This window comes from Solanum pennellii, chromosome 7 (assembly GCF_001406875.1).
Source record: "Solanum pennellii chromosome 7, SPENNV200".
NCBI classification, from domain to species: Eukaryota; Viridiplantae; Streptophyta; class Magnoliopsida; order Solanales; family Solanaceae; genus Solanum; species Solanum pennellii.
Genome location: NC_028643.1, coordinates 78,031,183 through 78,047,005, shown reverse-complemented (window position 1 = coordinate 78,047,005; position 15,823 = coordinate 78,031,183). Strand labels below are relative to the sequence as shown.

At 29.8% G+C, this 15,823-nt stretch overlaps 2 protein-coding genes across 2 annotated transcripts; both read right to left on the bottom strand.

Moving 5' to 3' along the window:
• Window positions 1-193: 193 nt before the first annotated feature.
• LOC107026216 lies at window positions 194-4,302 on the bottom strand. Its single transcript, XM_015227106.2, has 4 exons — window positions 3,579-4,302; window positions 2,465-2,914; window positions 1,404-1,716; window positions 194-664 (listed from the first exon to the last, which is right to left on the bottom strand). Exons 1-4 carry the CDS (start codon window positions 3,993-3,995, stop codon window positions 525-527), a joined length of 1,320 nt encoding a protein of 439 aa, XP_015082592.1. The 5' UTR covers window positions 3,996-4,302; the 3' UTR covers window positions 194-524.
• A 6,104-nt stretch (window positions 4,303-10,406) lies between these two features.
• LOC107026255 (ethylene-responsive transcription factor 3-like) lies at window positions 10,407-11,997 on the bottom strand. The gene has a single exon (XM_015227158.2). The coding sequence runs from the start codon at window positions 11,603-11,605 to the stop codon at window positions 10,883-10,885; it is 723 nt and encodes a 240-aa protein (XP_015082644.1). The 5' UTR covers window positions 11,606-11,997; the 3' UTR covers window positions 10,407-10,882.
• Window positions 11,998-15,823: the final 3,826 nt, after the last annotated feature.

Here is a 15,823-nt window from a genome sequence, read left to right as displayed (position 1 = left end):
CTATACTTTTTAAAAACCTTACTTGTATATGTTGAATCCTTTTGGGCCATTGTCTTTTCAATGACTTGATGATGTAAAAATCTCTATCATCGGTATTTGTCAGGTGTATATAAGTTAAGCTCTTTTCAATATTAGATTAGGAAAACGCCAAAAGAAAAATGAAGATCAGATCATAAACAGGAGAAAGAAAAAATATACAAGTAAATAACATCATTTTACCTCTTATAGATCCAGTATAATATAATACAAAATTGAATAAACAAAATAGCTCTATACATATTCACCCTCATATTCCACACAAACATCTTAATTTCTGATTGAATATATAATATATTACACTCTAAACAATAGCACAAGCAATAACAGAACCCTTCTCAATTCAACCAAAAGTTGATCAAACTCTTCGAAAATGTCGGATGCGTGTCGAATCATCTAAAAGTAGTCTGTTTTTGAAGGATCAGACACAAGTGCAGCATCATTATTGAAGAGTCCGAGGAACGTAACAATGATCAATACCCAATGATTCAAGCAATGGAAGCAATAGTTTTTCCAAGCAACCAGAGGACCAGAGCTAGTTCCATACCAAAAATAGTGTGAAGATATGATCTATCCAGCATAAAGCCATATAGAGTGATTCCTGCTCTGTTATGCTCAAAATATGTCACTGTAAAAGCAAAAACTATAGTTAGTCGATCCGAATTATACACGTAATAAAGAATCTTATTAATAGTATCGCGCATTTCTCAAAGGAAGGGATGAACAATGTAGTTTAAAGCTATCACTTTGTCGCTTAAAGCATGAAGTAATGGGAAGGGAGAGGTTATCGCTTTATGAGCTATGATGCTTGGACTCTCCTAAAATGTTGTTGCACTGGCGCACCTATGTCAGATCCTTGAAAAAGAACACTAGTGTTGGAGGATCCTGCACTCAACTGTCAACATTTTTCAAGAGTCCCAGCAACATTGTTTATGGGTGAATGATCCATGCGTGTGTTTCGCTTCTAACAAGGACGTAAAAGTGATACTAATAAGAAAATCGGTTGCTTATTTGAATCTCACAATTGAGGAGTCGGAATAATATTGAAATAATTGTTTCTTAGAACTCCAAAAAGGTTGTTGCAACTATGTCGGATTCCTCCTAAAATGCACTAGGTTTGGTGGGATTTTTGAAGAGTCCAAGCAATATAAGCTAAAAGTCTGAGCAACATAGCATTTTTTAAGAGTCTGACCATCATATGTAGTAGATGTATACAATCTTTAACCTCGCATATTGTACACATCATATCGAAGAGGTGTACGTTTCACCACTTGTTTTAGTTTTCAAGTCCTACGTACCCTTGTTCTTTTTTGTTCTCTTTGCATTTGAAAATACTGGGGATTAAATAAAAAGTGAAACCAGCATACCTAGTGCCTGCCTTTTCTGGAATGAAATTGTGCTATATGCATATGAGTGGACGAATTTCGTGTTGTCGAGCTCATCTTCCTCATCTCCAACATCATCAGCATCAGACGACCCTTCGGAAGTCACAGGGAAAACTTGGTTGCTGGCTATTTGAGAAATTGGAGGAGTTTCACCCTCAACTGCTTCAAAAGAGTCTATTGTTGCACACACGTGCCACTTAGCCGCCAAGCATGTAACAGCTTGTGCCTTATGGGTAATTCTGACTGCACTTCTCAACAGTATCAACAGCCCGGCAAGTAGACTCAGAGAGCATAGCTGCATATCAAGAAGAAGACGTTTACGTCTAGTCAGAGGAGTACCAGCATTTAAAAAATGATCCAAGGAAAGATAGGTAAAAAGAGTGTTGAGGAATCGTAGCTTTCCTGAACAAACACGTCTTTTCGAATTTGACTTCAAGAAATAACAATAACCGTAAGTTTTACACTTACTAAACTAAATATAAGCCATCTTCTTAATTTCATATTTCTGTTAACTTTAAGGACATAGTAAAGAGAGAATTTGAAGCAGTTGAACTTCCGTTAGTCTAATAGGGAGATTCTAACGATTCATAGCCAAATCTGGCTCAACAGTGTCATTTGCCGGTTGATTATAGCACTGCGTAGCTTAAAATTGGCTCTGCAGTGCCATTGCTAGATCATGTCCGAACTGTCCCAAGGCATTACCCTTAAAATCTCCTTATTATTTTCACTTTATCAATATTACAAACTGTGCAACATCCCACACAAGAGAGTATACGTCTAGGATTAAAAATCGTAATTTGTTATAATTTTAGCATGTTTGTCTCTTGTTGGAAATGCTTGGACAGTGAAGTAGTATTGCATAAATTACGGTATACTATCAAAAGAATATGTGATCAATGACAAGTGTTACTGTAAATCCAATTTGTTTTAGTTCATTAAAGAGGCAGTCAAGCAAAGAAATGCAAGGTATTTCATTGAAACAAATTGAAAAACGAAACACAAGATTATATTTGACAAATAAGATAGCTGATGAGAAGCCATACCGCGAGTTCACCACTCTTGTAGATATGAAGATCAGCAGTTGATCGCGTAGTCATGAGAAGGGACGCAAATTGACTTGCTGTGACAAATATCAATGCCAACAAGATAAATATACGGTACCTATGGCTAATGATCCGCAAATGCCTCCTGATTCTAAGGTGCTCTCTCAACACTGTCTCAACATCAGAATCAATATGGAAGATTTGAGCAAAATCTCTCAATCGGAGAATCTGAAGGTAACAAATCAAGCGAAACAGGACACACACTAGGAAAAACACGGTCGTTCTGTAAAGCCATGAGCTCAGCTCTAGAAGGCACGCGACAACATCACTCACAATGACATTGCCTAAAAAGGGGATTTGAGTTCCACCTGAACTGTACCACCAAATCTTATATATGCTTTCAGCAGCAAAACATGGCAGGACAAAAATGAATAGGATCTTCAATGATCTCTGCATATCGAGCAAAAAGATTATCGTTACATTACATCCTGCAGTTCGATACACAATTCCACACCAATAACCAATTTCAACATAGAAACCAACTTGTGATGAACATATCATGACATTTCTTTGTAAAAAGATACAAAATTCAATCATTAAATACTGAAACAGGGGAATCCTCTGAGTTTTAGACTGTCCATTCATCAAACATATTCATAATCTGATTCACAAAATCTGAACAAAATTCCATAATAAAAAGATAGTAATTCCAGCAATAATATAGAGTGTAACAAACAAAAAGATCATCAAATTTACACAAACAAGTCAGCTAATTTTGACTGATATTAAGCAAACAAAGAACCACCAAAGACTGTGATGGATCAATATAATCTCATCAGACTCAACTAGAAGTCTCGAGTTCAACACTTTCCTCTTTAATACTCCTTACACAACACGAATCCTAATCGGACTAGAAACCCATACCACCGGTGGCAGAACCATGATTTTCACTAACAAGATTCAAAATTTAAAAAAGAACAAAGATTTTCACTAACGAGATTCATAATATAACATAAAAGACACAACCACATGAAGAATTAAAAGGGGTTCAACTTTATATACATAAAAAAAATATGGGAAACCAAAAAGACATAAAAGAAAGAGATAAACTCACATTGAGCTCTTCCATATAGCATTTCCTTACAGTCTCACTTTCATCACAAAGCTTATCAAGAAACAAGAACCTACGAAGCCCAAATTTCTTCACAAATCCAGTAAGACAAATAAAAGAGAGAGCTGCAACACCACTAAGAGACAACTGAACAACATTATCATAAGGTCTATCATGATTAGCATCACAATCTGCACAAGCCAATAAAAAATGGGACAAACATGGAACAACAATTACAAATATTATAAAAACAAACCAAGACAAAACAGTAGATAATGTATCAGATTGATCCACACACATCCACTTCAACCATCTCCTAAATACACGCAATTCATCGTAAGCATGTGATTTACTACGTGCATATAATATACTCTTCTTGTTCAGTAAAGATTGGCTTTCGCCTTTACTTTCATCACCCATTGAAAAAAAAATCAAATTTTTTTCTTGGGTTTTTGATGAAATTGCAGAAAGTTTAAATCTTTTTTCTGGGTATTTGATGAAAAATGGAAAAAGTTTCAATTTTTTTTTCTGGGTGTTCGATAAAAATGGAAAAAGTTTAACTTTTTTTTTTTTGTAGGTGTTTGATGAAATTGCAGAAAAATTATTTTTTGTTTGATGAAATTGGAGAGATATTATTATAGAGTACCGGGATTTGTGGGTCTTGTGAGGTCTAATGGAGTTTGATTATTGGAAGAGAAAGGTTTATATACATGTGGTGGGGTAATGTTGATGTGAAAAAATACAGAGTAATACAGCTTAGCTGAAATGAAAGATCATGTTTGCACTAGTTGTTTTGTTTGGGGATTTTGGCTTGATTCCCCAAGAACACGTCAAACAGAGGTCGAGTCAAAATTTTTAAGAAAAAATTGTCATTGAAATTAAAGAATTTTAATTTCTATTATATAATTATTCTCTTTGATCGGAATTTTTTGTAATGTTGCGTTTTTTAAAAGTTAATTTGACTAATTTTTAAAATTAAATTAGATCACGTTAATGTGATATTTTAAACAAAAAAATTGCAATTTTTTGCATATTAATATAATGAAAAAATACATCTGAAAATGTTAGTCAAAATTTTTTATAATTTAACTCTAAAAATAAAAATTATGAGAAATAATTTCAAACAGAAAAAGTATGTATAAGTTGTGCAATTTGTAAATACTACTTCTTATTAGATATTTATCAAAGGTTTTAAAGAGTCTTTTCATTTTGCATTTATTGATTTAATTCTCCTATATTAATACGCTTGCTATAAAAGATGTCACGATAATACTTCCTCCGTTTAAAAAAAAATGACCTAGTTCAACTTGGAAGTTTAAAAAAAAGAAAAAAAAACTTTTTAATCTTGTAATTTTAAATTAAAATTATGTCAAATATATCAAAATGTCATTTTTTGTGGTCTTAAAAATGCCACGTGAAAAATTAAAATTAAAGTATTCCCAAATAGAAAAAAAAATCATTCTTTTTTAAATAGACTAAAAAGAAAATAGAATCATTCTTTTTAAAATAAAGGGAATACTATTTGAAAAGAAGAGATCGTCTTACAATTGCTTTTGAATTTGAATTAGTTTTGATTTTGTCAATAAAAATTATGATTGTGAAAGTAATTGAAATTAAAAAAACATTAGACTATTGTTTACATTTTGTTTTATGAGAGCCGGGAATAAATAAAGTGGCAAAGGAGTATTGAAGTATAAAAAAAATTATAAAAAACTTTTCTTTCGAATGAGAATTTACATAACAAAAATTTTAAATAGTTTAAACTTTAATACGAATATCGAATGGAAACACAATTTTCTTCTCGATTCTTCCATGTTCCAATCAACCTCCATTATTTGGAACTATCTAAATGGTGACAAAACAAATTTTATGTTCAAAAATCTTATGATTGTGCTTCTTTTGTACAAATACTACCTATTCCGTTTTATTTTATCCGTTTTATATTAACTTAACACATAATTTAAGAAAGTAATTGAAACTTTTGAATCATATAATCTTAAAAATATACGTGAAAAAATGAAATGTTTAATTTTTTTAAAAATAAATAAGACAAATAAATTAAACAAATAATAATATGTTTGCCAAACACGTCATTTTCAGATTAGGAAAATTAAATATTTTGTGATAGTTAAGTCAACGGAACTTTAAGCTAAAAAAAAACACAACTGGCGCTTAAAGACGTAACGGAGTCGTCAATCACCTATAATCACGGAGGAATATTTTATTATTATTTTATTTTAACTATCGTTTTTAATTTTTTGTTATATTTATTTAAATTATAAAATATAATTAACGAAGATTTAAATTTTGGATCAGACTAAAAGAGAAAACCAGGTGATCTCACATAAAATCGAATGATTTTAGTTGATTTGAAAGAATTCATTCAATTATGTATATTTAAGTTAGTAGCGATGAAGATATAAATAATTACATAGTATATAAAAATAGGTAGATATTTTTAACTCTTTTTAACAATAGTTGATTTTTTTTTTTGTGTATGCTTTTTTAGTGATAAATGTATAATATATTTAATCTTTAATTCTTACAATGATAATTGTCAATTGCATGCCACAAAATTAAAATAAAATATTCATAATTATAGCTGTTTCTTTTTTCTTTCTTTTTTTTTGGATGATGACAAATTATTTTGCTTCCTTGCACCATTATTGCTCTTGATTCTTTTAATTCATAATTTATTTATAAATTATGGGATAATATTCTTTACAAAACTAAAGTTTAGGTTTGTCACGTCTTTAGCCACATGCTTTAGAGCCTAGAGTATTCCTGACCACAAAAAAAAAACATCAATATTATTTTATTAATTATTAATTAATCTATAAATCTAAGTTAAAGTAAAGTATTAAAAACTCCAACATAATGCCACGAATATTCATTATTTAATGTTTTAATAGTAAACAATCAAATTCAGATTAAATTCAAATTCGACTATGGTAAATCCACTCTTATGGTTAGTATTTCAAACAAAGAAAAAATTGTTAGTAATAATTACTCAATCTCAAAATTTTTAATTAAAAATTAAAAAAGTTTAATTATTTCATCTCAATTCATATCGATTAAAAGTAAATATAAGTACACAAATGAAGTGTTTACTTGTCTTTATTCTCTTTCTTTTCTTTTCTTTTTTCTTTTTTTGGTGTTGCCAAACCACCTAATTTGGATCCAAGTCTAAGAAAATATATATATCAAGTAAGTATTTTAATTAAATAAATACTGTTTAATTTATGTTTTATTTTCATATTAGCTTAGTTAATACTATCAAATATTTTATATGTGGGAAAAATATTTTATAAAAAAATCAACACATCTTAGGCAAAAACACACTTGCCAAGGAGATTTATGTTATTGTGATTTTGGTTAATTAATTAAGATTCAAACATTTAAAATAATTAATCCTTATAATACACTTTAGTTGGTGAATACACCTTTTTTAGTTTGAATTATTATACAAGATAAATATCAATTTCAGATAAAAATAAAAGCTTAATCAAAATTAATTATACCAAATTCTACTTATGGTAATGCGTGAAATCTTGTATACGCAAGTATTTATACTCTACGTAATGTTTATACACTTATAATTTATATATTTTTGTTATATTTTCAAGTTACAAATTAACTACATATAATTGCTATTTAAATGTTAAAACAAATTTTATAATGCTTGGCAACATCAAAAATAAAAACAGTACCAAGCGACATTATTTTGTCATAAAATTATTGTATATATAGATTAAATTTTGATTTGATAAATATATATACAAATACTGACACTTCTTCATACCAGATGAAGGTGGTTTCGTGATGTGATTAAGGTATTGCGCTCCGCCTTTGATGTCAAATAATATTTAGTTGTATACTTTTGAATCATCGTTATGAGTATAATATTAATTTTTAAAAACATGAGTGACATAAAGAAATCAAATGACTAAAGAAGATAACATGTTGATTTATTAAAAGTCTTTGTAATTTTAAAGAATTCAATACGAGTAGAGCTTAACAATATTTTTGAAAAATTCGAACGGAAAAATCGAATGGTCCAGGAGACAACATCGCATTATACGTTGCAGCTGGTACATGTGTCTTGTGTCTACAGGCAAATAATTCAATTAATCAGATAGCCAACTTCTTATTTTAACCACATGTGGTGTCGACTTTTTATTGCTATTTTTTTTTCAAATAATTTTTCTTTTTTTAGTCAATAACTTGTTAGAAATATATGAATAAAATTACACATATTTATTTTTTATTATAATTTATTTATAAAATTACATTAAATATATTATTATTTTTGATGTCTGATGTACATTTGTTGAGCAAGAAATTGATAAATATTCAAGGGATTAATTAAAATATTTTTATGGAAAGTGATGGTCAATAATTTCGTTAACACTTGGTATAAAACCATTGGGGTCAATGAATAAAATTAATCAAATCTTTTAACTTGTACAGATAAGCAAAGGTTGTTTTTTTCTCTTTAGATCCATTATATTGAAAAATAAAATTAGACAGAATAAATAATTATTACTAGGAATTAAAAAAAAAAATGACATCTCTATTTCCCTAAATGATATGTTTGCAGCAAAGATTTCATCGGACGGTTCAGATCATTTCAGTTTATCTAATACTTTGGACAATTTCAATTTCATATGTCAATTAAGTAAACAAATACTAAGAAAATTCATCTAAACATTTTTATTTTTATTTTTTAAAAAAAGAGTGAGTTTGTTTGATATATAGTTGCATAAATGTCATACGTATTTTCCTTCCACCCCACACACCTCTTGGACTTGTTTTAGATTATTATATTCACTATTTGAAATGAAATATAAGACTATTTTATTTTATGTTTGGTTATTAGTTAAAGTATTTAGTTACTCATAATAATTTACTGAAACTTTGTTTATCTCATCCTCATACCAAACGAACCCCTACTTTTAACAGTTGGCTATTTTCTAAAGATAAGGCTAAAAAGTGAAAAGTGAATTCTACATAAGTGAACACTTAAACTCTTACTCAATGGATTAGAGGAGATTCGCACGCAAGATTTGAACTTCTATAATAGTGGCTATTATTTAAAAACAAGCCAAAAAAAGTAACGAGGGCTACTTTTACGAAAGTATACACTAATTGTTACTTACATTTGCTCAAACGTTAGTTAACGTTTTCGAACCTACAAGGATGCATAGTGGATGAATAGAATCGTTTTACTCTTAATCAGACATCACCGGAATCTCGAAAATAAAAAAAAAGAAATCCTTATTGGAACTTTAAAGCTCTTTTCTTTCTTATGGACCAAATAAATCAGAGCCCAAAGGGAATACATAGTACCTAATCTGTCGAACCTTAACTAAAAGTCTCGGGTTCAAAAATCTACGATAACGGGAGGATATGGTTAACAATATATTAATCGTTTTCCACCTAGCCAAAACATCAAAATAAAGTATATCAGTCATGGTGAGTATTGGTCACTAGATTGGTTCCAATGGATCCACCAAATTTTAGGTCAATTGGAGCCTGTCAAAAACTAATATTTGGCCTACTAATGTAGCCAATATTAAACGCAAACATGGAACTGACTGGTATGTCTAGGCAAAAAGCAAGCATATGTTCATTCAAACAACTCCATCAACATGGAAACAAAAACAACAAAAGCTGCAAATGCATGAAAATGTGGGAAAAGTAGGAACACTAAGGCTCCATTACATTATTGGTGGTGTATAAATCTGTTCACAGAAACACTTTTAACCCTAAAATTCTACAAATACATACACCAGAGAATAGGTAACAACTAATAAGTCACAGGATATAAGCAAGAAACAGAATTCAAATAAGTTCTTCACCGATAATAGGAAGAATATCTAGTAGAATGATAACGTATACGAAAAGCCATTGAGTAGCATGCTAGACAACACTCACATGTACAAGTACTTCAATATTACGCGAGTAGCTGCATTAATGAAACCTAAAACAAGAAACGTATTAGCAACTATAGACATCAACTTAACAAAATAAGGATCTCTTAAATCACATATTAATGACACAATCTAAATAGTCCAAGCAGGGTCTCCGAAAACGTATCTACCACGTAAAGCATGCACCAGAAAATAACGTAAAAGCGCCAGTATATAATGCAAAATGGTTACACCAATAAACATTGCAAGCAAGTTCAATACATTACAAGCTGAACACAACTAACAACTGCAAATGATTACCAAAAGATCACATCTTCAGGTAAAAGAAGCACCTGAAGCAGCTCATCATATTCATACAAAGCTATAAAAACACCCCCAATGTAGTCCCACAAGTGGTGTCTAGGGAAGGTAGTTATGTACTTACACTCACCTTCCCACAAGTGGTGTCTAGGGAAGGTAGTTATGTACTTACACTCACCTTGGGAGTCGGGAGGTAGCGAAGCTGTTTCTGATAGACCCTTGGCTTAAGAAAATAACACGAGTGAAGAAACCAAGACAAAATACTATACAAGGCAAATACTAATAAAATTCCAGTCCACAGTACTCAAGTTTCAAATTGTAGTATATATATGATCTCTTCATCCCACTCTACTACAGCACCACTGCTTACATTCACACAGAAGCGCTCAGGCAAAACTAAATGATTATCATTACGCGTCACATACTCAGAGAAATAGCAGAAAATTGGTATTCAGTAATAACCAATTTCAATCACAGTATAAGCAATAGAAAAGTTCAACTCTTTGACACTCAAACAGTAACACAAGTGTTCCAAAGCAATGAAAATACATTCATACAGAAAAACAAACAAGTATTATTCGAAGAAACACTAAACGAGTAGCCCAAAATATGAATACTTCTCAACTGATATATGATCAGATACAGTCTCAATAGTTACATAAACTGAAAGGACTGAAGATAACATCATACACACGTGATAACAGCAAAGGAAGAACACAAGTTACCCTCTAATCTTCAGCGATAATATATATAAATTCGACTTCGAACAACAAAGGGCACCTTCAGCTGAGAAGTCACATATAGTTTTAAGATACACAATCAGAACAAATTTCACATCACTGATCCATCCACCTATCAAGAAATCCCATGATATAAAATATGAGAATTAAATTAAACAAGTGAATACTCTTACAACAACAGATTGACTCATAGCAGACATAGTTTAGCTTATCTTCTATGGCTCCTTCCTCTTCTTTTTTTTTTTTTGCTTTTTTTTCCGGTCACCCAAAAAAGAAAAAAAAACTAGGTAAGCAGTGGTATCAAATGACAGGTGGGTCACAAACCATCATTTCGTCAAAGACATAGTGCTGTGCAGTGAAGATCATCGGCATATGCGTCGGCGCTGAAGTCATCCATCGGTGCCGGTAAGTTTAGATCGAAAGGCAACGGCTTTCTGAAAGAGGAAGAAGCGATGTTGTCGTTATCACATTCACCGTCTTCAACGACAGAAGACGACGAGTCACAGTCGCTATGGCAATCGTCCGGGACAACAGGCGGTGACCGGGGATACTTTCTGGAAGGCACGGAAGCTGCCGTCTGCTGCCGCGGCGGCGGCCGTGGTCCACTGAAGGACTCCACCGTACTACTCATGCTGCTTGAAGTAGGTCTCTGTGAAACTATTGGGTGGTCCTGAGAGTATAACCGGGAATCAACAAAGGGATCGTTAGGGTTGATGCTTTGGTTGAACTGATGATGGTGAGGATATGGAGGTAGATGATGAGAAGAAGGTAAAGGGAAATTAGTTTTAGCTTTAGGTCCACGAAGAGTACGAGCTGCTGCATCATAAGCACGAGCAGCATCTTCAGCAGAATCAAAAGTACCCAACCAAACCCTAGTTTTCTTCCATGGATCTCTAATCTCTGCTGCAAATCTTCCCCATGGTCTCTTTCGAACTCCACGGAACCTTATCTCCTTAGATCCTCCAGATCCGTTGTGTTCTCCGGCCACCGGTGCCGGTACCGGAACTTCCGTCGCCGGAACTTGTCTCGCCGCCGCGGCTGCTCTACCTCTCCGCATGACCGAAGATTTAAAAAAAAAAGTTTTTTTTGATTTTTTTTTTGATTTTTTAGATCCGAAGAGAAATTAGGGGAAAATATGAAACGTTAAAGCCATGGAAGCAGAGATGAGGATTCTTATCTGCAAAAGCTTCACACTTTCTCTCTCTATAAATCTCAGTTTCTCTCTCTACTGTTTGTGGTCTGTTTGGTTGATAGAAAAAATAGAGAGAAAGAAAGAGAGAGACTCTCTCTCTCTTCTTCTTTTCTTTTTTCTTTTTTTTTCCTTTTATTATTTCTAGGGTTTTGTAAAAAATTTTGATTTTTTGTCTTGGTAACTGTGAAATTGGTATGGAGAGAGGAAAACTCAGGGGGTGAAAATATAATTAATGGATTTTAGGGGTTGGGTGATTATTTTTTTTTAATTATTTAATGTTCGATATTTATATTAGAGTTTTATTAATTCAAATTTTATATTTAATAATTTAATTTACTTATTAATTTTTGTTTCTCGAGATTATTTTTTAAAAAGTAAAAAATTTTATTAGTATTTATATTCAAATCAATTATATCAAATTCAAATCATCTGGGTTCATTCGTGATTGAGATTTTTAGCTTTTTCAAAATCTCATTTTCTTTTTTATGAGTAAGTATTTGTTCATTGATTAGCTTCTTTTATTTATAAGGTCAGTCCTTATTTTGTTCTTCGATAACTCATATAAATTCAATCAAACAATAACGATTAGTATTAGAATTTGATTGATATAAATTTAAATCGATAGAAGCTTATTCGAGGCAATCCTCACGAATCTAAAACTTAATTTTTTTAATATATTTAAAATTTAAAATCAAAATTTCTAATTAAAAGACGAATAATACGGTCCATTGCATCACATTATTTGGTGGTGCTTTCTCGAGAACTCTACCATGTCTTTGACTCATTATTTCTTCTTTATTCCTTTTTTTTTTCTTTTCACGCAGAGTCCTTTATTTTTTTATTTATTAACTCTATGCACCTAACATGAACATTGAAATGACATAATAGTCCTCACTTTTTTCTACTTTTATATTTTTTCAAAGTGATGTAGGCCAGTTGGCCTGGAGTGGTTGCTATGAATAATGAATAAACATTCTGTTTAAATTTCAAATTATTAAAGTTGGTATGGAAAGAAATTAATAAAATTTTGAAATATGGAATAGTGTGTAGTTGGAGAAATAAATGGAGCATAATAAGAACTTTTTTTTATTTTATTTTTTGTTGTATTGCTATTTCTTACCCTTTTATTAATTTTTGTATGAAATAATAATAAGGAGCATCGTTCGAATAATCGAGTTGGTTGAGTAAAAAATTTTTTATCAAAAATATTTACTATAATGATAGGGTATTAGGTATCGTTTCATGCTTAACTAGAGATTGAGTGGAAACATAATTTAAATAATCAAGTTGGTTAATTAGGAAATCTCTTACTAAGTTTCGGATTGTGATGGAATAATAAATATTTCTTTAGTTTTAACCCATATGTTTAAAATTTTAATTATCTTAGATATGGATCCGTCTTTTGTTAAGGAGTGTTTTATTCTTCTATGGAATTTTCCATGCTAATTCGAATTTAATCTAGTTTCAATATAGTAATCAAACACCAAATAAAAAATTAAAAATGAATAAATCCATTTATAGAATTCTCTGCGTACTTCTTGATTGAGCTCGTTATATGAAACTTATCTAATATAATTTACCTCTCTCTTTTAATTCGTAAATTATTATATTGAAGCGCAATTTATTGTATTATAAAAAAAAAAATGGGAGCATTCCTGCCGCTAGTATCTTTTTGCTCCTACAAGTTCAACGACAGTTATAAATTTTAGTAATTATCAATTTCAACGAATTTTAAAATATCATATTTAATGTTTCGAACCACTTTGTAATATTTTCTCCATGCAAAATTATTTGTCATAATTTCTATTTTTAGAGTCAAATTAAAAAAAAAATTGACTAAAATTTTAAGATGTATTTTTTCATCATATTAATATGCAAAAAAATTGTAATTTATAGTATTTTTCGTGTAGTTTTAGAATATCTTTTTTTGTTTAAAATATCGAATTAATGCGATCTAATTTACCTTTCAAAATTAATCAAATTAACTTTCGATAAGCACAACCTGACAAACAATTCTGAACGGGGGAGTATATATAAAATAATTTATTGTAAGAGATATGAAAATTTCATGCATACATATCTTGTGACACAATACACATAGTAATTAATTTCCAACAAAAAAGAGTTCAATTTCATTAGTACATATTAGTCGCTATTTATTTAAAAATAGTATTATGATTAATATATATATATATATATATAGATATAGATATTTTGGATTTAGTTGAATTTTTTAATTTTGTTTTTGTTTTCGAATATAGCTTACAAGTTTTTTCTTTACACTTTTTTTTTCTCTTGGATTACAAAACAGTACTTTAAAGTTTTAATCACATTTCATAGTACTATAGCTTAGGAATCTAGGGCGATGGGTGTGGATTTTTCGAAAAGTCGATAATTTTTATGATTATGTATTTATATTGAGAAATTTATCAAATATATAAGTAATGAAAATAGTTTAGTAAAATTTGATTTTTAATCTTAAACACATATTAAAAATATTTTCTTCAAGAATTTAATATTTTTAAGAACTCATAATTTTAAATCTTGAATTTGTCTCTGCGTATACAATATTGACGATTCTTGTAATAATAATCTCATAATTTTATCTAATATGGACTATGGATTCAATAAAATTCAATGTAGATATATATAATTTATTCTTGCTAAGAAATTCGTTTAAATTCAAATTCAAACAAAATATATAAGCACTCTCTAATAGTACTTTGGCAAGTTGTTAAACACATTTTTAAATTATTTTTTTGGGTGTGTATTATATATATAGTATAGAAGTTAGAACGTATGAAATTTTTCTTACATAATGCCATTTTCCACCGTTCAAATATATATTATAATTTATATAAAGAACATATTATACGTACGATTGATTTGGAATTATATTAGCATTTTCAAATTAAAATGTGAATGGAAGTTGTCTTGTATATATCTAAACATATTTAGGAAGTAAATGAATTGTTTTATGAAATTATTTATAATTGTTTATTAACCTAAGATTATTATAAGAATTCATAATGTTTAAAAAATTTATGTGAATTAATGTAATAGTGAAAGGAAAGTGTGAATACATTGTTAATGCAATAATTTGAAGGAAAAAAAAAAGATTTTTTACATAAATTTCTTAACCACTACATTTTTCAATAAACTACCATTAACTAATTTAATTATTTTTCAATATTAATTATTTATCACTTCTTTTTCTCTTATATTCTCCTTTTGTTTCCCTCTCCATTCACTCCTTTATATATTCCTTGTAATTGAGATGCTTTTTTTGAGGCCAAATAACCCAATCTTATTATATTTTATTCTTGTAATCATTTAGTATATATCAAAAAAAATATATTATTACTCTTGTCTTAGCTAATTTCAAAATTTTTTATTCCTAATAAGTCTCTAACAATTCCTAATTTTGTAGAATAAATAGTCTCTATTTTATATTATTTGCGACTTTATTGTTGAGAATATAATCAAGCAATTTCACACTTTAACTTCTATTTAATCCCTATCAATCTGTTTCACTCGATCCTTCTTCTCCCATTTTGAATACGTTTAGGGGTCATTTGTTAGATAAATAAGAAATAAGTTATTTATGTATTAATTTTAATATAACTAATATAATGTTTGATATATAGATATGAAATACATTATTCATGTCAAATTTGGAAATTCTCGTGACTAATACATATATTTTTTATTTTGTGTTGAATAGAAGGTGAAATAACTAATAGATGTATAATTAATCCCTATATAATAATTCCAAACACAAGGTAATACATAATTCACTCGTAATTAAATCTAAATTACTTAATATGTGTATAACTCTAATCAGCTAGTAAACGATCAGTTAGTATCAAAATTATTGATTAGGCAAGTCAACAATTTTTGAACTATATAATGTATTTTACTATCAAAACATCTTTTGAAGTCTTTCTTGATTGAATTAAGGCATATATTGTGGTATTATTTAGTATAGTAAATGCATAAAATATAATTCATTTGGTCATGTGGGAACATGCCAATATACAGGTCTATATTAGTGACCCCCCCCCCACCCCACCCCCCCAAAAA